This window comes from Astyanax mexicanus, chromosome 21 (genome assembly GCF_023375975.1).
Source record: "Astyanax mexicanus isolate ESR-SI-001 chromosome 21, AstMex3_surface, whole genome shotgun sequence".
In the NCBI taxonomy this organism is placed as follows: Eukaryota; Metazoa; Chordata; class Actinopteri; order Characiformes; family Acestrorhamphidae; genus Astyanax; species Astyanax mexicanus.
Window position 1 is genome coordinate 42,634,147 of NC_064428.1, and position 25,506 is coordinate 42,659,652.

General features: G+C 41.3%; 3 protein-coding genes across 6 annotated transcripts in view; 2 read left to right on the forward strand and 1 right to left on the reverse strand.

Annotated features, from left to right (window-relative positions):
- Positions 1-3,929, reverse strand: part of LOC103035818 (transmembrane channel-like protein 7) — a 15,492-nt gene extending 11,563 nt beyond the window's left edge. The window contains exons 1-5 of one of the 3 annotated variants that reach the window (XM_049469930.1): positions 3,734-3,929; positions 1,061-1,337; positions 726-874; positions 406-564; positions 228-313 (exon numbers count right to left, since the gene is read on the reverse strand). In XM_049469930.1, the coding sequence (XP_049325887.1) occupies positions 228-313; positions 406-564; positions 726-874; positions 1,061-1,337; positions 3,734-3,752 (690 nt within the window). In that variant the 5' untranslated portion in view covers positions 3,753-3,929. Of the gene's footprint in view, positions 1-227; positions 314-405; positions 565-725; positions 875-1,060; positions 1,338-2,853; positions 2,879-3,733 lie in introns of those variants that run through there. The other 2 variants (XM_049469928.1, XM_049469929.1) reach the window with 2 other exon arrangements.
- A 2,791-nt stretch (positions 3,930-6,720) lies between these two features.
- Positions 6,721-13,129, forward strand: wfikkn1 (WAP, follistatin/kazal, immunoglobulin, kunitz and netrin domain containing 1). The gene is made up of 2 exons (XM_007241099.4): positions 6,721-7,123; positions 10,493-13,129. The coding sequence occupies exons 1-2, from the start codon at positions 6,956-6,958 to the stop codon at positions 12,020-12,022; spliced, it is 1,698 nt and encodes a 565-aa protein (XP_007241161.2). The 5' UTR covers positions 6,721-6,955; the 3' UTR covers positions 12,023-13,129.
- Positions 13,130-17,556: 4,427 nt separating this feature from the next.
- LOC125785590 (integrin alpha-X-like) overlaps positions 17,557-25,506 on the forward strand; it is an 87,025-nt gene continuing 79,075 nt past the window's right edge. Inside the window, exons 1-2 of one of the 2 annotated variants that reach the window (XM_049469454.1) lie at positions 17,557-18,054; positions 25,346-25,463. In XM_049469454.1, coding sequence (XP_049325411.1) covers positions 18,018-18,054; positions 25,346-25,463 — 155 coding nt within the window. In that variant the 5' untranslated portion in view covers positions 17,557-18,017. The remainder of the gene's footprint in view (positions 18,055-25,345; positions 25,464-25,506) is intronic. The other variant, XM_049469453.1, reaches the window with a different exon arrangement.

The window sequence follows — 25,506 nt, forward strand, 5'->3', positions numbered from 1 at the left end:
TGATTCAGTACTGAAGCGGCGAGTGATTCAGTACTGAAGCGGCGAGTGATTCAGTACTGAAGCGGCGAGTGATTCAGTGTTGAAGCGGCGAGTGATTCAGTGTTGAAGCGGCGAGTGATTCAGTGTTGAAGCGGCGAGTGATTCAGTACTGAAGCAGTGAGAGTTTCAGTGTTAAAGCGGCGGCGAGCGATTCAGTGTTATGCAGTGATGAAGTTAGTGGTTCTTACTGTTCCAGAGAGCAGGTCAATGATGTGCTGGTGAAACACCACCAGTCCCTGTCGAGAAGTTGGAGGATACACACTGCACTCACTTCCTAATACACACACACGCAAAAAACAACAGGGAATTATGGGTAAAGAATTTTAAAGGGTCACTCTTGTCGTGATTTCTCTGTTGTGCGTTTACCTGTCCCGCCGGTGAAGGTGGAGTTGACGAAGGAGGTGTGGGTGGAGATGACGATGGGCAACATCACAAAGCTGAACATCAGCAAGAACATAACAAAATTCAGCAGAACCAGAAACCTCAGGAAGGAGAAATAGGACTGAATACCTGTCCCAAACATACCTGCAGAGAGAAGGAGGTACAGGAACAGAGTTAGCATGATGTTAACTGGTTACTATGGGATCTCAAGCAGCTGCTAGTGAGTTTCCTGGTGGTTGCTATGCTTTTGCTAGGTGGTTGATGTGTTACTCGATGTGGTTGCTGTGGTGCAAGTTAGTTCTAACCCTCGATCATGTGGATATCTGCTCTCCAAAGCTGCAGAGCGCTCAGCAGATCCTGCCCGTCCTCTTTCATTCTCTTCAGATAGTGCCGAGCACTCATCCGCCACTGAGCCCAGCCACCCAGGTCCCCACACTGCTGCAGCCTCTGCTCCCTACACACACACACACACACACACTGCTTAATACACACAAACAAAAAGTAAAAAAAAAAAAATAGGCTCAAAAGTACACACACAAGACGTGACATCATTTTGCACTGTTTTTAGCAGCCTTAGCCCAGCATTTACTGTTCTAAACTGAAGAAGTTCGTGTCAGATACTAAACCTGATCTCCCTCACTTGTGCCTGCGTTTCTCCTCCATGCTCCAGGGCAGTTCCCGGGCCGGTCTTTGGTCGGCGGTGCTGCGCAGGGTAGGTGGTCTCTCTTCCAACCGTCCGGATGCCCACCTCCCGCTCCCGCTACGGCTGCTGGTGGAACCATGGCGCCCGCGATTGAGGCTGCGGCGTTTTGTGCTGCTGGTGCCCGAGGACTTTCGGCGGTACAGCAGGGACTGGTAGCTGGGCAGCTGGTCCAGCAGGGGGTTACTGACCGCACCGCTGTGGCTCGGGTAGAATACTGTCGGGGGGAGAGCAGCAGAGTCAGTTACACAGTCAGTATTAAACCACCTACCATCCAAACCAAGCAAGGTGTCCCACTCTGAGAAAACAGCTCAAAGAGGGAGATTTTAACTCCGCCCACTCTGGCAGATATCAGTGACATGACTAAACACAAATACAGTAAATATATCTATTGTATTTACAGTCCAAACCCATCAGTGAACATAGATAAGTCTTGGAGGATGTAGCCAAAAATTGTGTTCATTGGACAAGTACAGTCACGTGACCACTAAATTTAGCTGGAAGGTTAGCAAACTAGTCACATAAATAGTAGTGTGAACCGAAGCGAAATTTTACTATTTTATCAAATCAAATCCAATTTATTTGTATAGCGCTTTTTACAACTGTCAAATGTCACACAGCAGCTTTACAGTAATGTGATCACAGGACAGAGAATCAGGCAAAATATTAAACAAATAAAAACCCAAAATATCTGTACCCCCCCTATTATTATATTATTCTAACCCAATATAGATAAATGGTTTGAAAACAGGCTCATTCGCAGTGTAACATCTTGAGGCCATTTAAGTCAATCAATGTATTAATTTGATAGGCAACACTTATTGCTGTGCTGTATTTATTTAGCATTCAAATAGTCAATAAAATTTTCATGCAGGAACAGAATTGTTTTTAAGTGGGCAACAATTAGGCCTGTCATGACATAAAATTTATCCAATATATATTTTTGTTGATTTTCAATATTGTTTGTGTTTACAATTGTTTATCAATGTGTGATACTATTGTGTTTTCTTGCATGTTCGTTTAAATACAAACATTCTACTTGAAGGCAACAGGTGTTTCTTAAAAAAAGTGTAAATTGCATTATTTTTCTATTAAACTATCAGTATATCAGTAGCATAAAATGGCTTTAAAATGAAAAAATATAGTTGCGCGCAATTTTAAATAAAAGGTTTTGTTATCAGGCCTACTTCCCCACCGCTGAAGTCCTGTCCATGTGATCCTGTTACTGAACACCTCATATATTATTGAGAAGCACAGACAAGACAAGCCATTATCCACAGCACAAAACTCAGCCATGCTGTGGAAATGTGACTAATTCAGGATTAATATGATCCATCCATTCAGAAACAACCCAGACAGAATATCAGAAACACTTAGTATATCAGTATACTGATAACAGACAGAGCAAAGCTGTGCTGTGCTTTAAACACACTGTACACTTAATCCTTTACTGAGATAACCCACTGCAGATAAAGCTCATAAACAGTTTATAATATTTTTGGTTAGTTAGCATATTTATAGTCATGCCTACCGAGCTCGTTATTACCTCAGAGTGAAGAAATTCGGTATACTAATACTGCGTACCACAAAACTGTAGACAAAAAGACAGATATTGCTGTAGTTTGCATTGGTTGAATGTCCTTTAACGTAGTTTAGTAAACATAACTTCATTAGCTAGCTAGCCGTTTCTTTTGTCTCTCCAAATTAGGTAAATAATCTATATCCTGACTTACCGACGTACATAAAGAAGAAATTCTAAATTTCTAAGGTACGTAAAACAGAGAGCAGGACTTCCTGAAAATTGACATTCTGAGGTAAATAATGCAGCGAGCCGAACTTGTTAACGTAAACAAAGCAGTAACTAGGGATTTTTGTGGTAAAAAAAAAAGCAGTAATGCTGACTTTCTGAGGTAAATAAAGCAGTAACCAGGGAATTCAGAAATAAACAAAGCAGCAACTAGCGATTTCGGTGGGAAATTGAGCAGTAATCCTGATTTTCTTATGCAAATAATCAATAACGTTATTCTGAGGTAAATAAATCAGTATTTATCGATTTATGTGCAAAATGAAGCAGTAATCCTGACTTTCTGAGGTAAATAAGGAGGTAAATTAACTAGCGATTTATGTGCGACATGAAGCAGTAATCCTGACTTTCTAGGGTAAATACAGCAGTAACTATGGGTTTCTGGGGTAAATAAAGCAGTAACTAGCGATTTCTGATGTAAATAATACAGAAACTATGACTTTCTGAGGTAAATAAGGCAGTAAATCGAGATTCATGATGTAAATAATACAGAAACTACGGCTTCCAGAGGTAAAAAGCAGTAATGCTGACTTTCTGGTGTAAATAAAGCAGTAACTAAGGATTTCTGAGGTAAGAAAAAGCAGTAACTAGCTATTTCTGTGCGAAATTAAGCAGTAATCCTGACTTTTTGAGGTAAATAAAGCAGTAATCAGCACTTTCTGGTGTGAAATAAGTCAGAAACATAGTTGTTATCCCTTTAGTAGCTACTAGCTAAACTCTCTACATGAACCGAGACAGGAAAAGCTAGGCTAGTATAGGCTAGCGGGATTGTATGGGTTTTAGCTTAACAGGTAGCATAGCTAGCTTACCGCCGTCCACGGTGTCCATCCTCTTCCCTCCCAGTTACTAAACTCCCCCCAGTATCACCGATCCAGGACCGCCGTGTCTGTAGTTTAGTGTCTGTAGTTAGTCAGTCAGTCTGTGTGTGTGTGTGTGTGTGTGTGTGTGTGTGTGTGTGTGTAGTTAGTGTGTGTGTGTAGTTAGTGTGTGTGTGTGTGTGTGTGTGTTATATGGAGCTCCACCCTACTGAATTCCAGAACAGAGGAGACTCCACGCGCGCTCACGTCTCACGCGCCGGACACACCTTTACCTTTCCACTGTTAACCCAGTAATAACCCGAATAACCCAACATTACCACTATTAACCCCCGTATTAACCAGGTACCACTTTTATACAGCTCTATATACAACCATATTACAGATCACTAGTGTACAGGGCACTAGTGTAGATCACTACATACAGCTCTGTTATAAATCACTATGTAAGGCAGTAATGCAGATCACTATATACAGCTCATTTATGGATCACTATACAGGGCACTATTACATATTACTATACAATGCACTATTAAAAATCACTATACAGGTAGATCACTATCTACAGCTCCATTATAGATCACTATATAAATCACTATTATAGACCACTATATAGGGCACTATTATAGATTACTACTGTTAAAAATGCCATTAGATTCTAAACTCCAATTCCCATAGTCCTGTTGGCAGGAAGTGGGCATGGCCTAAAGTATATAAGTGGGTGGAAACGGGAAGTTATTTCCTGACTTTGTTTAAGTTACATGTGAGGATGTTCCATGTTCTGAGATAAAATGTGTTATGTGAATATTTTTTTTGTTTTATTTTGACCGTTTTGTTCAGTTTATTAATGCTCTTGTAACATTTGTTTTTGTTGTAAGTTAGAGGTTTTAAAATTATCCACCTCTGTTTATCTTCTAACTCAGCACATTCAGCCAACAATTCTAAACATGTCTTGGTATCAGTTCTTAATAAAACAACTGGTTATTTATATATATATATATATATCATTATATAAAGTGCTACTATAAATAACTAAATGGAGTGCAATTATAGATCACTCTTAACTATTGATATTTGAGAACAATTTATATGACTGCATTAATCAATATATAATTATCTAGTATAGATCACTGTAGTAATCACTATTCTGCATTTTGGAAGTGTATTTGTTGTGATTCTAAATTATCTTTTTGGTAATTTGTGGATAAATAAATGTGTTATTGGACTCCTTCATGTGTTTCCTCTTCATTATAAACTTCCTCCAGTTCAGCACTAGCTCAGTTAGCAGCACTGATAGCTTGTTCTGTTACTGAGGTATGCTAGCTGAATGCTAATCAGGCTCAAGTCCAATGATAAAGCCGTGGTCCACAGGGTCAGCTCGGCCTATTGTTCAGATGGACATGGTTTTCACCACCCCCACCTGCTACAATACCCCCGGGGTAAAAGTTGCCGGGGTGCTGGGGTCAGGGTGTGCATAGAGGCCCCGGGGCCCCGGGTACTCGGACTCTTTTCCCAGAGGGCTTTGCATTCTAAAACAGAGCACCAAACCTCCTTCACCCCGCCACATGCTCCTATATACCAGTGTTTATGGATCTTCTTTTATAAATTATACAAAACCTATTAATTTAGTTTTACTATTAAACATTTAAAATCGGGGTAAATCAGTGACTCTGATTCGGTAAGCAGGTCTATCAGAAAACTATAGACGCTCCATGACCTCTGACCTTTTTCTGCCATCGTAAAAGAATCTTTGCATTAATATATGCTGTGTGTGTGGCGTGGGGGGGGGGTTGAGGGTTGAAGGTTGAACAGATGGATCATTAGATCATTCTGAACAATTAGAGAACTGAGGGAAAGAGACTCACAATCCTACAAATTCAGGATTCTTATCCATGATCCGGTTTATTTGCAGTGTAAACCATCATCAACCATTAAACAGTAAAAGAGGAAAATGAGAATTCAGCACAACACCTGTAGAAAATCTATTCACTGAACTGACAACATTCTACAAACCAATCAGTGTGCAGTATAGATAGACTCTGCCCACATAGGTGATGGTTACAGGACGTTGTTGTTTAGTTGCTCATCATTGCAGAGTGAACCCACAACTAAATGTACTAAATGCAGAGTATAATAGTGTAAAACACTAGTCTGGTCTGGAATTTTAAGAAATGATTCAGTGCTCAATCACCACAACCCCCCAAAAGCGATTCACCCTTAAAAAAAAATTTTTTTGTACAGTAATGAAAATTTACTCTTTTCATTTCGAAATCTAAATTATATTTGTCAGATTTCTCTTTGTTATGAAAACTTGACTTTTAGCCCCAACGATTGGATTCCGTGGAAATGTTGATTCTTCAGACAGTGAGTGTAAACAGGATACTGTATGGTGTAGTAACATTTTATATTTTGCCAGGTGCAGGAAAATAACGGAATATAACGAATATGGCTGCCTGGCTAAGAGTGGGGTTGGTTTGGAATATGCTGGATTGCAGTGTGAATCAGAAGTGAATTAGAACCTAAATCCAAATCTTGAATTTCAATCCGAGACAGGTGTGCTGTCTGGTCTGTAGGTGTAGTGTATCCAGGTGTACCGGCCCGGTAAAGTTCTGGAGAGTTCTGGTTCAGGTTGCGGGTAGGATCAGAGAGGATCGAGGAGTTACACTCTCTGAGCTGTAAAGAGCCGAGAGCCGACTTCTCGCGCGCTTCTAAGGCTTCTGCTGTTAAAAGTGTCTAGACTCGTAAACTTCTCACCGGAACTTTTAAAACCACCTGTACTCGTATAGGCCAAGCCCACATTGCGCTGTGATTGGTCAGAAGAGTTTTGCAGTTGGGGAAAGAAAGGGGGAAAAAAAGAGGTCCCGAATTTATAGCCAATCGCAACACAGCGTGGGCGTGGCCTGTCGGAGTACAGGTGGGTTTAGAAGGATGGATAAATAAATAAACAGAGGCGCGCGAACTTCAATAGCCAGTCAGGACGCGCAAACCGCCTTTGATCTGACCTGTAAACAAATACAGCACACGGTGTTTTCTCAGTTGTTGTGGGCGCGCGCAAACAGCCCTAGAGCGTGCGACACCTCGAGATGGTCGGTTTCCTTAGAGACGCGCGCACGCTCGGACTTCAAAGGAACGAGGAGAAGTTCCGCGCGTGGACACGGAGCACCATCCGGGACTTTTAGACGGACTTTCTTTCTGTGCGGGTTCTGCGTGGAAAGGATGGTGGTGAAGGTCACGGGAGGTCTCGCGCTGCTGCTGCTGCTGCTGCTGTGCGGGGGGGCTCGCGCTGCGCTCGCGCCGCATGCCGGAGTCTGTCCCAACGAGCTTAACAACAACCTGTGGGTGGACGCGCAGAGCACGTGCGAGAGGGAGTGCGAACAGGACCAGGTGAGACTTTCTTACACACACACACACACACACACACACACACACACACACACAAACTATTCCTAGTGAGTTAACAGGCTGCAGAGTGCTCTGCGGACGCCAGAGGACGACCAACACTAAAATTGACGCCAATCTGCCTACCCTAACCTACCCTAACCTGTACCCTACACTGTACTCCTACACCACACCCTACAAAATACCATATACCATACCCTACCCTGTACCCCTACAAAATACCATATACCATACCCTACCCTGTACCCTATGTTGTACCCCTACACTGTACCCCTACAAAATACCATATACCATACCCTACCCTGTACCCTATGTTGTACCCCTACACCACACCCTACAAAATACCATATATATATATATATATATATATATATATATATATATATATATATATATATATATATATATATATATATATATATATTCTATTTGATTTTTTTATATTCGATTTAGGCCTGCCTGTCATAATAATAATTACATGAATGATGAATCGTACAATATATGGAGAAATGTTTGCTGAACTTTGCCAAAATATCAGCTCTTTAAAAAAAAACAGAAGTTTTATTTTATTTAATATTATTACTGTATCAGACTTTATTATGTTGTGGGTAAAACTGATGGGGCAGTTGCCTTAGTTTTGAGGTAGGGTTGTTTTGGGAGTAGAGAGAGAGTTTTTTTTTCTTGTTGAGTTGTTCTGATCAGGTGGAGTAAAGTGGAATATTTTGCACTCTTGTCTCGGTTGTTTCTCTTTAATTCCTCTCTTTAAGTAGCACCACTCGGTTACATTACTGTTAATCTGTTTTATAAAGGTAGTATTTTAATGTTTTTTTTTCTGGTGCGCACCATCTGTATTACCTTTTCTCGCTTTATTCTCCCACTTCTCACTGTGTACTTCGCCTGTGTGGCTCCGCCCTCTCGCATCTGCACAGATCTGATTGGCATTTGGTGATCTTACAGCACACGTGGTCTGTAAGTTTACTGCGCTGTAAAGCACGTAAACCATAAAGACAGTAAACGTTCCACCGCTTTAAATGAACACGGTCAGAATTAAATCCTTGTCAGTAGTTTATCGGTTTGGGTCCGGATTGGGCAACGTCTGGGTCCGGACCCGGTCAGCGGTCCGCCTATTAGTGACCCCTGCCCTACACCATACTGTACACTGTACCCCTACGCCATACGCTACAAAATACCATACACCATACCATACACTGTACCCTATGCCATACCCTGCACCATACACCGTACCCTATACCATATCCTACCCTGTACCCTACGATGTACTGTAATGCTTACCCTCCTCCATACCCTACACCATATCATACACTGTATCCTACTTTATACCCAAATCCATATGCCGTACCTTGTGCCATACGCCATACTTTATAAAATACCCTACAAAATACCCTACACTGTACCATACGCCATACACGTGCCATATACTATATTCTATGCTGTACCTCACACCATACCCTACGCTGTACTCTACGCTGTGTGCATTAATCTACACTAGAGGGCAGCAGCACACTGCATTACTGTGTGTAACTCTGGTCTCCTCCCAAACACTGTCCTCAGTCTGCAGCCAAGTGGCATCTGCCTGATGATTTAGGACAGACATCTTAATTTTTTAATTTAAAAGCCGTTTGACCAGTGGTAGGATGGTCCCCCCTTTAATGTGAGTCTTGGTTCCTCCCAGTGTTTCTTCCTCCTCCTGCAGCTCTGAGGGAGTTTTTCACTGGGGGTTCTGTATTCTGTATTTTCTATGTTTAATGTTTTGCCTGATTCTTTGTCCTGTAATCATGTTTCTGTAAAGCTGCTTTGTGCCAACACCAGTTGTAAAAAGAGCTATACAAATAAATCGTATTTTATTTTTTTATTTGATCTTACAGAAAAAGCCCACAAAGCTGCTGTTGAAAGGGAATTGTGGGTAATAAAAAGCTTCTGAATATGCTTTTTAGCCATCCTCTCTGAGGGGTTAAATACAGGCACAGAGTACAGACAGGTAGAAACGGGACACCCTGCTGAAACTTGGTTGTTGCAGGCATGGGCACTACATCACTACTGCACTACAGCACTAAGGCACTACTACACTACTGCAATAGAGTACTGCACTACAACATTACTATACTACTACGCTATTGCACTACAGCACTAAGGCACTACTACACTACTGCACTAGAGTACTGCACTACAACATTACTATACTACTACACTATTGCACTACAGCACTACTGCACTGCAGCACTACCACAGCACCACGGCAATACTGCATTACTGCATTACTGCACTAAAGCACCAATAGTCTCATAATAAGCCCTGCACTCAATTTCTGTGAGAATGTCTATAAGCTATTTTAATATTTACAAAGAAACAAACTCACCACATACATGCACTCACACATATACACACCCCAGACCACACACACCACACACACACACACACACACACACACACAAACACACAGGAAACTGCTGCATATTTCCATTTCCCACACACCCCAACAAACATGAACACACATACATGTACATCTCCCAGCCCCGCCCCCTTCCCTCTCTCCTCACTTCCCATATGACAGACAGAGTTCTAGTCCCATTTTCATCAAATATTGTTAATAAATAAATCCTAATTATTGTATATTTATTAAAGTACCGTTCAGTCCTACAGTTCTACAGTCTGTTCTGTGTTTAATCTGGTCAGTTTTGATCAGTTTAGTGACTGAACAACTTTACATTTTATAATCACCTGCATGGGTGGAGTTTCCATGTACTTTACACTGATTGGTTAACAGACTGTTGGTATATACGATACAGAATCACTGTTGATCTGTTGTATCCATACTGCTGCGTGATGCAGCTGTACATCACCAGGGAGAGACGCATTTCAGCACAACACCTCTTCTTTTACTTCTTCTATTGTGTAATGGTAATTAATGGTGATTTAACTATCCAAATGTCAACTGTCCAATGAAGTGTTTCACATTGTAAACAATGCAAACTAGATAGACAGATAGATACTTTATTGATCCCAGAGGGAAATTCTGGAAATAAATTAGCTGATCTGGACCGAGAACATCTCTTTTGACGAAGGCCATCTTTTGGTCCATGGTTGGGACCATGGGTTGTGGCACCTTTCCCTCCCGCTATATTGGTTTTGGATCAAACAAGGCAAGAGTGAAAACGAACAAAATACCCTCAGATTAAAAGACAGGTTCTACCAAAATGGCCTGCAGTCATGGTCTAATCATCTGCAGCTGATGTGCTGCAACTTTTCACAGTTTAAGTCGTAATAAAAGTCACTATGTGTCCTAACTTTTTAATTTTGTATGACGTGGTGTGTGTGTGTGTATATGTGTTACAGGACTGTGCCGATTTCGAGAAATGCTGTACAAATGTCTGCGGCCTGCTCAGCTGTGTGGCGGCTCGATTCTCAGATGGTTCTCCTGCTTTTCCTGATGGCCTTTCGGGCGGGAACATTTCAGAGGGGATCGTGCCCAGCTGTGAAGGTTTCCTCTGCAACCAGCAGGGGGCGGTGTGTGAGGTGTGGGAGGGGCAGGCGGTGTGTAAGTGCCAGGATCGCTGCGAGAGCGAACCAAGCTTCACCTGCGCTTCAGACGGCCTGACCTACTTCAACCGCTGCTACATGGATGCTGAGGCTTGCATCCAAGGTGTAACCCTGACTGTAGTGACCTGCAGGTATCACCTTTCTGCTCCACACACCAGCCCTCTCACCCCGGGGACCACTTCACAGGCCACTCCCACTTCCTCAGCACCTTTTGCACCCACCCTCCTCTCTAACCCTCAGCACCAAGCCGTCTATCTGGGTGGCACTGTCAGCTTTCACTGTGATGTGATTGGTCATCCCAAGCCAGACGTCACTTGGGAAAAGCAGTCAGAACGTCAGGAACACCTGGTGATGCGTCCGGACCAGATGTATGGCAATGCTGTGATCACAAACATCGGCCAGCTTGTGGTCTACAATGCCCAAGGGTCAGATACGGGCATATATACATGCATTGCTCGCAATTCTGTTGGAGTGTTGCGTGCTGATTATCCGCTTTCTGTAATCCTCCGTGCAGAACATGACTTCTATGAGGACTTGGAAGCAGATTTGGGATCTATGGGGAGGCCATTCTCACCCGCAGACTGCCTGGCCGATGTAGAACGTGGTGAATGTGGTGAAACCCATTTTGACTGGCACTATGACACTTCACTCGGATCCTGCCGGCCCTTTGCACATGGCGGCTGTCCTGGTGGGCGTAACAGGTTCGAGACGTACGAGGAGTGTCAGGCAGCTTGCCAGCGGGAAGGACTGGGATTGTGCACCCTGCCAGCTGTCCAGGGGCCCTGCAGGAACTGGGAGGCACGCTGGGCATACAACACTATCAACAAACAATGCCAGGCCTTTGTCTATGGTGGATGCCAAGGTAACAACAACAATTTCCGTTCCAAGGTTGAGTGTGAATCCAGATGCCCACAGCCCAAAGTGAGGCGATGTCGGACCTGCCGGCCAAAGGGCAGACTGGTGCCCAGTCTTTGTCGGAGTGACTTTGCCATCATTGGACGACTAACAGAGCTGATCGAGGAGCTGGACTCAGGCATCGCCCGCTTCAGCCTAGAGCAGGTCCTGTGGGACCAGAAGATGGGCCTGGAGCTGTTCAAGGCTCGACACCTGGAGGTGACACTGACAAAAATGGACTGGACCTGCCCGTGCCCCAACATCACACTGCAGGAAGAGGGCCCCCTGCTTGTCATGGGTGAAGTACAGGACGGAATGGCTATGGTTCTGCCCCATAGTTATGTCCGGCCAGCCACTGACCGCAGGGTACAAAAGATCCAAGAGGTTCTGTACAAAAAGACCTGCGAGATGCTGCAGAGATTCCAGGACTGAGGTGGTGTGACCCCAACAATCAAGTGCTCATCCTGGAGCTGTGATTAATTTTATTATTAATTAATTAAAATGCTAGTGAAAGTGTAAATTAGACATGCTTACAGCACTGGACTCAGAAATGGCAGATAATTTTATCTGATAATGTTGTATCAATGCATCCCTAATAATTATTGTCTGTCAGTCAGTCTAGTCCCTTAAACCTGGTGTGCTGCCTAGTCGTGCAGGGAGTCAATGAGTTTGATAATTTCACTATGAGGTCACACAGGAAATGCCCTTTTTCAGATGACAAAAAACAAAGCAACAATTTAAGTGGTTTTCATCAGTAATAATAGTTTATTACATGGACTCTTACTAAAAACTCAAAAAAAAACTCCACATAATAAAACAGTTTAGAGTTAACAGAGTGATTCTGATTGAGTTTGGCTCTAGATAATATGACCAAGCTTCACCAAAATCTAATTTAACATCAGTTCAAGAGCTGGTCACCCACCTAGTTTATCACTATAGATTACTTTTCAACCACGTAAACCAGCTTAGACCATTTGAAACCAGATACTATCAAAACATGGTCTTGAGCTTCTGCATAGAAAGTCATTACACCATTATTCACTAGTTTGAAGACATGGAGGTTCAGTATTGGGTTAGAAAAATAATACAGATATCAGAATTTCTTTGTGTGGACCTCTCAGCACTGTGAAGAAACCCCGCCCACTCTGCATGTCTCTGAGTTATATAGAGAACTTTTGAAATAGCTGGACTTCCCCTTATAGGTTCTGGTGAAAAGAGTCACCAACACTAACTTCCATTACTGATTCTGTTTCGCTGACAGTCCTCTAAATGGTTTGCTTGTCCAGCATGAACTCTGGTACAGGTACGAGGAGTGTGATAGTGTTAGTGTCCATTCACACCTGATAGTCTAAACCAGAATCGGAAAAAGCTTGATTTGTTACATGGTATTCTGTACTGTATTTAATCCGGTTTGTTTGTTTTTTTACACTACAGTTTAGTGACTGAGGGACTAAACAACTTTATTACATCCAGTGATTGGTTTATGGAATGTTGTCAGTTCAGTCAGAATGTGTCTCTATTCTTTAATCAGGTCAGAGGGGTCACTAGTTTCTGGAAGAGCTCAATTTTTTATTTAAAACAACAGATCTTTTATGTATGTTTGTAAAGAAACATCCTTTCATCTTTGGGCTTCCAAGTGGATGAGTTGTTGTTGTCAGTACAAGTCAGGATCAGTAATGATCAGAATCAGTACAAGTCAGGATCAGTACGGGTCAGGATCAGTACGGGTCAGGATCAGTACCGGTCAGGATCAGTACAGGTCAGAATCAGTACCGGTCAGGATCAGTACAGGTCAGGATCAGTACCGGTCAGGATCAGTACAGGTCAGGATCAGTACCGGTCAGGATCAGTACGGGTCAGGATCAGTACAAGTCAGAATCAGTACGGGTCAGAATCAGTACAGGTCAGAATCAGTACAGGTCAGGATCAGTAATGATCAGAATCAGTACGGGTCAGAATCAGTACGGGTCAGGATCAGTACCGGTCAGAATCAGTACGGGTCAGAATCAGTACGGGTCAGAATCAGTACAAGTCAGAATCAGTACCGGTCAGGATCAGTACCGGTCAGGATCAGTACAGGTCAGAATCAGTACAAGTCAGAATCAGTACAAGTCAGGGTCAGTACCGGTGGGGGTCAGAACCGGTCAGGGGCAGTACAAGTCAGAATCAGTACGGGTCAGGATTAGTACAGGTCAGGATCAGTACCGGTCAGAATCAGTACAAGTCAGAATCAGTACAGGTCAGGATCAGTACCGGTCAGAATCAGTACAAGTCAGAATCAGTACATGTCAGAATCAGTACGGGTCAGGATCAGTACAAGTCAGAATCAGTACAGGTCAGGATCAGTACCGGTCAGAATCAGTACAAGTCAGAATCAGTACGGGTCAGGATCAGTACAAGTCAGAATCAGTACAAGTCAGGATCAGTACCGGTCAGGATCAGTACGGGTCAGGATCAGTACGGGTCAGGATCAGTACAGGTCAGAATCAGTACAGGTCAGAATCAGTACGGGTCAGAATCAGTACGGGTCAGGATCAGTACAAGTCAGAATCAGTACGGGTCAGAATCAGTACGGGTCAGAATCAGTACGGGTCAGGATTAGTACAAGTCAGAATCAGTACAGGTCAGAATCAGTACGGGTCAGAATCAGTACGGGTCAGGATCAGTACAGGTCAGAATCAGTACAGGTCAGAATCAGTACGGGTCAGAATCAGTACGGGTCAGGATCAGTACAAGTCAGAATCAGTACAGGTCAGAATCAGTACGGGTCAGAATCAGTACGGGTCAGGATCAGTACAAGTCAGAATCAGTACGGGTCAGGATCAGTACAAGTCAGAATCAGTACGGGTCAGGATCAGTACAGGTCAGAATCAGTACGGGTCAGAATCAGTACGGGTCAGAATCAGTACGGGTCAGGATCAGTACGGGTCAGGATCAGTACAGGTCAGAATCAGTACGGGTCAGGATCAGTACAGGTCAGAATCAGTACGGGTCAGGATCAGTACAAGTCAGAATCAGTACGGGTCAGGATCAGTACAAGTCAGGGTCAGTACCGGTCAGGGGCAGTACCGGTCAGAATCAGTACAGGTCAGAATAAGTACAAGTCAGGGTCAGTTCCGGTCGGGGTCAGTACCGGTCAGGATCAGTACAGGTCAGGATCAGTAATGATCAGAATCAGTACAAGTCAGAATCAGTACAAGTCAGAATCAGTACAGGTCAGAATCAGTACAGGTCAGAATCAGTACAAGTCAGAATCAGTACAGGTCAGAATCAGTACAGGTCAGAATCAGTACAGGTCAGAATCAGTACAAGTCAGGGTCAGTTCCGGTCGGGGTCAGTACCGGTCAGGGGCAGTACCGGTATAACAGTGTGTCTGGGGATGAATCATGATTGTTTTTAGATCATGACTTTATTTCAAAGGGGGGAAATCAAAGTGTAGAATGTATTATTAACTATCGATTACTGATTATTGATTGCCGTCTGATGGGCAGCTGAAGGAACTGTACAGTATGAACAGTGACAGCAAAACACTGAAATTACCAGTGATGCAACTCTCAAGTACTTTATGGGTGTGTTGGTGTGTGTGTGAGAGGTTTGCTGACACATTACAGCCTAAAAACAAACGGAACTGTTGCATTACACTTAGAGTTGCAAAATCAACACTTTTGTGTGTGTGTGAGTGTCATAAGAGCTGAAGTGGAATAACAAGTGTATGTGAGAAACTTTCTGAAGCACCAAATGAGAACACAAAGTTCACACACACACACACATATATTTATGTAAGATGGTGTGGTTTATGACGTATTAAGACGTATTAAGGGTGAGGATCAGAGAAAGGTTTAGAACTCGGCTTTAGATATTAAAGATGTGAGATGTTAGAGATCAGCATAAACACGTTTAATGCATTTAGCTACTTAGATAAAGTGTTTTGTTACTCTGGGCACCCAATTTTCATATCTATAAACCCCTAGTTGTACCAGAAGACCCCAGAGGTAAGCGTCCTGTAACCTCTGTGGAAACTATAGGTAGCCCAGAGGTGGAGGGGTGTGGTTACCCAGCTAATCGTTAGCATCCAGAATATGACACAGATGCAGAACGTGGGCCTTGTTTATTAACTACATAGACTATAACAATCCAGGTCACACAGCTGATAACATTCCATTCATTCTTAAAAGGAAAGCGCAACACAAAGCTCTGTAGAAGTAAAAGTGTTTGGCATAGGTAAGCTAGCATAGAGCTGGCAGAACTTTGCTGAGTTTACATTTATGGGTACATTAAACTTTGATAACTTCCATAACTGAGCCATACAATAACTGTATCACAATTTCTAAGGTCTGGATATAGACATAACTGAATTATGCAAGAACCTTTAGAGAATAACAGGAACAGGAATATAGTGTACAGATTTAAAGCTGTAATAGATAGTGTTTAATTACAAACTATGGAAAGAAGTGGGGCCACAGATGGTGTTTGAAGGTAGCAAGTGGTTCTGCTGATTGGACACTCACTGAAAGATAATTCCACCTTTGTGCCATAAGGGAGAATAACGTGGACGCTTCCCAGATAACACGTCTTCACAAGGCTTGTATATGGATCCCAACCAGGTACCAGGTTCCACCTTGGCCCTACAGATAGATTTCAGTGATGAGAGCAGGAGGGGTTAAACATGAGCCCCATCTAAGCTGGAATATGCACAGGGGATAAAATGATGGCACCCACTTAGCCTATGATTCTCCTCTGTGAGATTTATATGTAAGATTTTAGGTATGTCCCAGAAAGATAATGGGACAAACCGAGCCGTAATTGAAGCATGAAGAGCTTTTGATAGAGATTGGGTTTTGCCCAGTGCCATCAGTTTGGGAGGAGCTAGACTGTGTTTGTTGTTGTCGACTGCACCGGGGTTTATATCTGATGGGCTACTATAAGAAACGAGTGAAGGGCACAACCAAGGAAGTGAAATAGCTAAACTCCAGAAGGTTGAGGACTGTTTGATCATATGATTCTTGTTCAGTTGTAGGTGTTTGATGGCATGCATAGGAAGACCTGCAGGGAGAGCTGCAGTAGTCTTGAGTCTTCAGATGCAGAAAGAATGAAAAAGTACCAGGAATTCTCTGAATGTTGCAGAGGAGAAATCTGCACGATCTTGTCAGATTTACTACATGACTCAAAAAAGAGAGGTTGTTAACAGTTCTCAAGGGAAACTGAAAGTTGTCCACAAAGACAAAATTGTAGTTCCTGAAATGTACATCAGTTCTGCCTTGCTTGGGTTGGGGCTTTTGTTTAGTATCTTTAAATTCTTTATGTTAGAGACGAGGTTTTAGGGATTAGGTTTTTAGGAGTTTGTGTAAATTAGAAGTAGGCAGTGATCAGGTGTGGAGTGGAGGGGTGAGTGGAGGCCTCTAGCCTCCAGTAACACACTTAGAACTTAGGCAAGTATGTGATCAGTTACGTTTACAGTGCAGCTGGTTGTTAATGCAAACTTAGCAAAGCAGCAAGAACTAAACACACAATCTTTCACTGATAACCTGGAGCTCTGAGCCTCCTAACTGTGTCAGGCTGACTTGTTGCTAGATGAGTGCTCGAGCAAAGCAGGTCTTTTGAACTTGCTGAAACTGTCAGTGTGTGGTCTATGGTGTAGCCTATGAAAGCACCCTACACAACTGCCAGCCTTTATACCTCTGCGTCACTCTGTAGTCTAAGATAGATAGATAGATAGATAGATAGATAGATAGATAGATAGATAGATAGATAGATAGATAGATAGATAGATAGATAGATAGATAGATAGATAGATAGATAGATAGATAGATGCTTTATTTATCCCAAAGGAAATTTAGGTTTTTTTTGTCAGAAAAAAAAACAAAGGAAGTAGAGGGAAGCTGGCTTTCGCAGGAACTTTTTTGGTCTCTTTTAAAACCAGAGCACACAAGTTGCTGGTTAGACTTGATTTCCTCTGGTGGCCGGAGGCTGCTTAGCCCTGGAGCAAGTCCCTACTCTGTCTAGATTAAGCTTTCCTTTTGAAGGAAAATCTTTATTTAATGCTTATTTAAGATGAAGACTAGGCTTAATCCTCGTTTGGGAAACTGACTCCTAGAGTTTACACTTGGTGAACATACCCTTAAAGCTCTTGAAGCTTGCTGCTGATTGGACGTTTTTTGAAGTGGTGTAGTCTGGTGCTGATCTAAGGTGTGTTTTATGAGAACATTTACGAGAACAAAAAGATGTCAACACTGATCATCTGCAGCAGCACCTCAACCACACGAAGAGGGTGTGAGAGGAGTGAGTTTCAGTGAGAGAGAGAGAGAGAGAGAGAGAGAGAGAGGAAGAGAGAGTGTGAGAAAGGAACAGAGGAAGAGAGAGTGTGAGAAAGGAAGAGAGAGAGAGCACTGCGGAGCACTGCGGAGGACAGGTGGCAGTTCAGGAGGCGATGGAGGTGCTGGTTCTGGTGGTCTGGGCTGGCTGGGGTAAGAGATTGAATGGATAATTCTGAATTTTATGTGTTTATAAATTAAATTGAACATTTTGAGTTCAAAATTCAGTGCTGAGAGCTTTAATCTCTGTTTTGCGTGTTTAAGTTCACCACTTCCTGTATGAGCTAACCACCAATATGTTAAAATGCAACCTGTTTCCTCCCGTGTAACTGACTCTGTACCGTCTACAGCGTTCTACACTTTTATTACTTAATGTTTTACTCTCGTCGCTGGAACTCTGCCAGTCCGATATCACTCCGATACTCTCAGCCGTGGATCCTTCTGATCACAACGGTCTAAACTTTTAAGTGCAGGAGTTTGTGAATTTCCCGGTATAAATGTGTGCTATCCAAACTTTCAGACCTTCTGAACAAAACACCACAGGAGTCCTGAACCACAGTCCAGATTATTGCTGCAGAATTTATCTGATCTGGTCAATAGGTATGTTTTGGGTCTGAATCAGCTGAATCATGATCCAGTTGGTTTACAGTGTGAAACACTTTATTCTAACTAGATTCAGATTGATTACAGGAAATGTATTAAATTTAATTTTATTTAAAAGTTGTCAGAAAGGAGCTTTACAAAAAAACAGGTCTACGCCTCGAATGAGCAGCACCACACTTGTGCGAGGAGAAAACTTGCTTACATTAAGAGGAAGAAACCATAGGAGGAAACAAGACTTAGTCAGAGGAACCCAAAGATAAGAAAGAGTTAAATAGTCAGTTGAATCACTTCTATTAAACAATAGAAGAATTAAAAGAAGAGGTGTTTTGCTAAAATCCATGCTGATGTACAGGAGGATCACACAGCATTATGGGTACAACAGATTACAGTGCTGGTGATTCTGTACCTACTGTAACTGTAGATTAATTACAGAGCAGTATGGGTACAACAGATTACAGTGCTGGTGATTCTGTATCTACTGTAACTGTAGATTAATTACAGAGCAGTACGGGTACAACAGATTACAGTGCTGGTGATTCTGTATCTACTGTAACTGTAGATTAATTACAGAGCAGTACGGGTACAACAGATTACAGTGCTGGTGATTCTGTATCTACTGTAACTGTAGATTAATTACAGAGCAGTATGGGTACAACAGATTACGGTGCTGGTGATTCTGTATCTACTGTAACTGTAGATTAATTACAGAGCAGTATGGGTACAACAGATTACAGTGCTGGTGATTCTGTACCTACTGTAACTGTAGATTAATTACAGAGCAGTATGGGTACAACAGATTACAGTGCTGGTGATTCTGTATCTACTGTAACTGTAGATTAATTACAGAGCAGTATGGGTACAACAGATTACAGTGCTGGTGATTCTGTATCTACTGTAACTGTAGATTAATTACAGAGCAGTACGTGTACAACAGATTACAGTGCTGGTGATTCTGTATCTACTGTAACTGTAGATTAATTACAGAGCAGTACGGGTACAACAGATTACGGTGCTGGTGATTCTGTATCTACTGTAACTGTAGATTAATTACAGAGCAGTATGGGTACAACAGATTACAGTGCTGGTGATTCTGTATCTACTGTAACTGTAGATTAATTACAGAGCAGTATGGGTACAACAGATTACAGTGCTGGTGATTCTGTATCTACTGTAACTGTAGACAGTGTTGGGAAGTAACGGATTACATGTAACGGCGTTACGTAATCAGATTACAAATTATAAGTAACTGTAATCCGTTACAGTTACTGCTTCAGTAAGTGGTAATCAGATTACAGTTACTCTGCTAAAATAAAAGGGTTACATTGCGGTACTTTCCTATTTTTGCTCTTCCAATCCAACACTGACAAAACGCAAATAACATTTTGCGGTGAATACGCTCTGATATGACAGGGAAGGAGGGGCAGCGGCTCACAGCGGCTCCGCACACACAACGAGACGAAATTAACTGACATTTTGGTCAACGAATAAAAACGAGACGAAAATGTTTGGCAGGGACGAAATCCAATCAGACTGATTTAGGTCTGTGAAAGGTAGGGACCAGTTAGGAAGAGATCCAATCACTGCTACTTTAGCGAAGGTGGAGTACCCGCCTCTCCTGCAGCAGCGCCGCGCGGAATTAAACTGTCGATACGGAGCTCGACTGGAAGTTAACTCCCCAGTGTTCAGCAGGGAGAGAGAGAGAGAGAGAGAGAGAGAGAGAGAGGGGAGAGGCGATATATTTCTCTTTTGACGTCGCGAAAAACAAGATAACGTGTAAACCGCGTGGAGCGACTCCATCTCCGGTAAAACACCACTAATCTTTCAGCTTCTGCAGACCAGAGTCACACAGATCTCCATGCAGAGATCCGCGTTTTAATACTGATGTTATTTCATGAGCTGATGTGTTTAACTCGGCAGTGCACTAAAACACAGAACTGATACAGAACCCTAACTCATTAAGATCAGATCATCTGTTTAGTCTCACAGTGGGAAAGATATAGCTAGTGTTAAATCAGCAGCAGGTCAGAAAGGAACTCAATAATATAACCAAAATAAAACAATAAAATAAGTGAATCTATGAACCCAAAAGTCTGTGTAAAGTTCCTTACAGCACTTTCTCATCAGTTTCTCACTTTAACTCATGAAGTCTCTCTGTACATCCTGAGAGCATCTCTACAGGACAGTGTGTGAAGGTGTGTTTTTGATCTCATTTATAGACTGTAGCTCCAGTAGATGTGCTGGAGATAAAACTAGATCATTTAAAAGCTGTTTTTGCATCTACAGCTCTGTTCAAACTATAATTTAACTATTCAGATGTTTTATGACCTGATTTCTAGAGCAAAATTTTAAATGTAAAATATGTATAGTCACACACCTACAATAATAATAATAATAATATACATTAAATCATATATAAATATATTTCACTTTCAAACATTAACAATATTACTCAAGTGGTTATTAAACGTTTCATTTCATATAAGTGTAGAGTTAATAATTCAAGGGAACTGATGAAAAAGCATTTACATTTACACCCTTTACATTTTAGTCGACTAAATTTACTGTAATTTTAGTCGACTATATTCTTATGACATTAAGTCGACTAAAACTAAAAACATTTCAGATGACTAAATTGTGACTAAAACTAAATACTATTTTCGTCACAAGACTATGACTAAGACTAAATCACAATTTGTTGTCAAAATTACACTGGAGGCAAACCTGCAAATAGATAGCTTACAGTTGTTGTTACATTGTTTGGTTTTAAATTGTTTTATTATCAATTTATAGAAGTGTTTTATAAAATTGTTTGATGAAATGGTTTCATAAGTATTTTTATAGAGTGACTGAAAAGGCTGTTTTATTTGTTTATCTATTTGTTACATTCATTCAGGCTTAAAAAAATGACAATATTTAAAGTAATCCAAAGTAATCAGATTACGTTACTCACTTGAAGTAATGTAACTGATTACGTTACAAATTACATTTTGAGTGATGTAATCAGTAATCTGTAAGGGATTACATTTTAAAAGTAACCTTCCCAACACTGACTGTAGATTAATTACAGAGCAGTATGGGTACAACAGATTACAGTGCTGGTGATTCTGTATCTACTGTAACTGTAGATTAATTACAGAGCAGTACGGGTACAACAGATTACAGTGCTGGTGTTTCTTTATCTACTGTAACTGTAGAATAATTACAGAGCAGTATGGGTACAACAGATTACAGTGCTGGTGATTCTGTATCTACTGTAACTGTAGATTAATTACAGAGCAGTACGGGTACAACAGATTACAGTGCTGGTGTTTCTTTATCTACTGTAACTGTAGAATAATTACAGAGCAGTACGGGTACAACAGATTACGGTGCTGGTGATTCTGTGTCTACTGTAACTGTAGATTAATTACAGAGCAGTACGGGTACAACAGATTACGGTGCTGGTGATTCTGTATCTACTGTAACTGTAGATTAATTACAGAGCAGTACGGGTACAACAGATTACGGTGCTGGTGATTCTGTATCTACTGTAACTGTAGATTAATTACAGAGCAGTACGGGTACAACAGATTACGGTGCTGGTGATTCTGTATCTACTGTAACTGTAGATTAATTACAGAGCAGTACGGGTACAACAGATTACAGTGCTGGTGATTCTGTATCTACTGTAACTGTAGATTAATTACAGAGCAGTACGGGTACAACAGATTACAGTGCTGGTGATTCTGTATCTACTGTAACTGTAGATTAATTACAGAGCAGTACGGGTACAACAGATTACGGTGCTGGTGATTCTGTATCTACTGTAACTGTAGATTAATTACAGAGCAGTATGGGTACAACAGATTACAGTGCTGGTGATTCTGTATCTACTGTAACTGTAGATTAATTACAGAGCAGTACGGGTACAACAGATTACAGTGCTGGTGATTCTGTATCTACTGTAACTGTAGATTAATTACAGAGCAGTACGGGTACAACAGATTACAGTGCTGGTGATTCTGTATCTACTGTAACTGTAGATTAATTACAGAGCAGTACGGGTACAACAGATTACAGTGCTGGTGATTCTGTATCTACTGTAACTGTAGATTAATTACAGAGCAGTATGGGTACAACAGATTACAGTGCTGGTGATTCTGTATCTACTGTAACTGTAGATTAATTACAGAGCAGTACGGGTACAACAGATTACAGTGCTGGTGATTCTGTATCTACTGTAACTGTAGATTAATTACAGAGCAGTATGGGTACAACAGATTACAGTGCTGGTGATTCTGTATCTACTGTAACTGTAGATTAATTACAGAGCAGTACGGATACAACAGATTACAGTGCTGGTGATTCTGTATCTACTGTAACTGTAGATTAACTCTTATTTTTAAACACTTATAAAATGGAATCTGAGGGGAATCTGTTACTCATTCTGCTGCAGGACAAACCTGCACTCCAAGAATAGAGACGAATTCAGGCAGAGACACAATTCTGCACAACACCCGTAGAAAACCTACTTACTGAACTGACAACATTATACAAAGCAATCAGTGTGAAGTATAGAGAGAGTCCACACATGTAACTGATGATGACATGATGTAATGAAGTTGTTCAGTCGCTCAGTCACTAAATTAACTAAATGTAGAGAATACACTGTAACACTGTGATAGATCTTTATACACCATATTTGGGTGTGTATAAGTGTGTGTGTGTGTGAATGAGAGTGTCAGAGTATTTTTGTGTGTATGTGTGTGTGTGAGTGAGACTATTTGTGTGTGTGTGTGTGTGTGAGTGAGACTATTTGTGTGTGTGTGTGTGTGAGTGAGAGTGTGAGTATGTGTGTGTGTGTGTGTGTGTGTGTGAGTGAGACTATTTGTGTGTGTGTGTGTGTGTGAGTGTGTGTGTGTGTGTGTGTGTGTGTGTGAGTGTGTGGGTAAAAGTTGCTGTAAATAAGTGAAGTGCACCACACCATGTTTAACCACACAGTCGTTATCAGAGTCTAATCTACAGAAGTGAAGTTCTCATCTTCTGCAGTCTAACCCAAAACATCATTACGGATTATTAATTACATTTCATTTAAACTTTAATATTAACCAACCAACCCCACTAAAACATACAGTCTGTTTAATAATATTATTTTCTGTAATTCAGCATTTTACATGTATAGATTTTCTCATACAGGAATAAAAATACCGATCAAAACTCTAGAATACTCAAAAATATTAAATTGTTCCTCATTATTAGTAATAAATTACTACATATTTGGACACAAATGGATTAATCTTAAGATTTACTACTCAGAGACCACTATGTATTATTATTATTTTTATAAAATGTATTCAGTATATAATATGAATTATTCAATATCTTCTGTTATTCTAATGATCTATATTATTAATTAATAGTTCGATCAGTTTATATTAGTTTTTATCAGTTTATATCAGTCAGTATCTTTTCAGTTGGATTTCTGATGTTCTTCACCATGAAGATCCAAACCGATCAGAAACAGCTTTTAAATATGAGCTTCATCAGCTGATCCTACATGGCTGAGAACTTTCTAGATCATTGAATCAGTTCTGCTTCTTCTCGGCTGTTTTACTGTTGGGTTTATAAGGAGTGTTTCTGAGTGACGAGGTGTTTAAGAACTGAAATAGGAGTGACTTCCAGATTTTACAAAAGGGCAAGTTCTGGTTTCTTGTCCTGTTTTGTGTCCCTCTGGTCTCTGTCTCTGTGTTTACTGACCCTCCTCTGCACATGCCCTGTATTTATCCTGTGTCTCCTCCCTTGTCCTCAGTTTGCTCACTGGTTTGTTTGTAGCCCCGCCCCCATGTTACCCGATCCCAGGTGTTGTCTGTTTCCTGCCCATGTCCGGTGTGTATAATTAGTCCCGTTTGTATCTGTGTCCCCAGTCTGTGATTGTACATCCCACTGTCAGTCAGGCCTCGTGTTCCTATTTTGTTTACTGTCTCTATGTTCCCCTGATTTCTTTATTATTTCAGTTTTTGGTTCCTTGTTTTTTTTTGTTTTTGTCTATTTTGAATGAACTCTCACAATTGTGTCCCCTCTCCATGTCTCCTTCCTGCTACCAACCTGACATTCCTGTGGTTTTGATTCTCCTGAACAGTTGCTAGTGGTGTTTTTGAGAATCAAAGTGTGTGTCAAAGTAAGCAAATCAATATTTTTGTACTTTTTTAAAAGATTTAGTTATTAATTCATTTGACTTCCCACATTACACGGATATCTGTCTGGCAGTGTATCAGTGATGCTCCTGGTGAGCAGCAGAGGGACTCACTGTTAGACCTGCAGGTCTTTGAAGAACTGAAATAAAACTCTTACTTGCACATTTTGTTCCTCTTCTGGTGTCAGAAAAACAGATACACCTACCGGTTTTCTGCTACAGTTGCATGAATGTATAGATCTTGTGTTTTTAGTTGCAAATCTGCTATGGCAGTAAACTGAAAATGTTTAAAAATAATTTAATTTAGTTTTTTTTGTATTTTTGTTTTATTTTTACCCAGTTTACTCCACTCACTAGGACTTTATCACTGTATTGCTTCCAATACTAAGATTACGAGGACACACCTACTCCAGAGTACGTCAGACTCTGCCTCTTTTCTAACTGCTACCAACCAGTGCAGCATCACAGTGCACTGAGAGGAAAACGCCACATACCCAGCTTTGATACATCAGCTTACAGACACCTGTACCAACCAGCATCACAATGATAGAGATGAGGAGAGAAAGCATCCCCTACACTACTCTCTTTCTCAGACTCTGGCTGCTGATGGAGAAGCAGGGATTTTGTAATATTTATGGATATTAATAGTGTTTTTGTGTGTGTGTTCAGCTCTATCATTGTCAGATGGTTTTAACATGGACGTCACAGATCCAGAGATCTTCTCCGGGAGTCAGAAGGATTTCTTTGGTTACCAGGTTCTTCAATATCAGTCAGATTCACACAAACAGTGAGTTTCCTCTTACTGTAATTAGCCATCAGTATATGGCAGT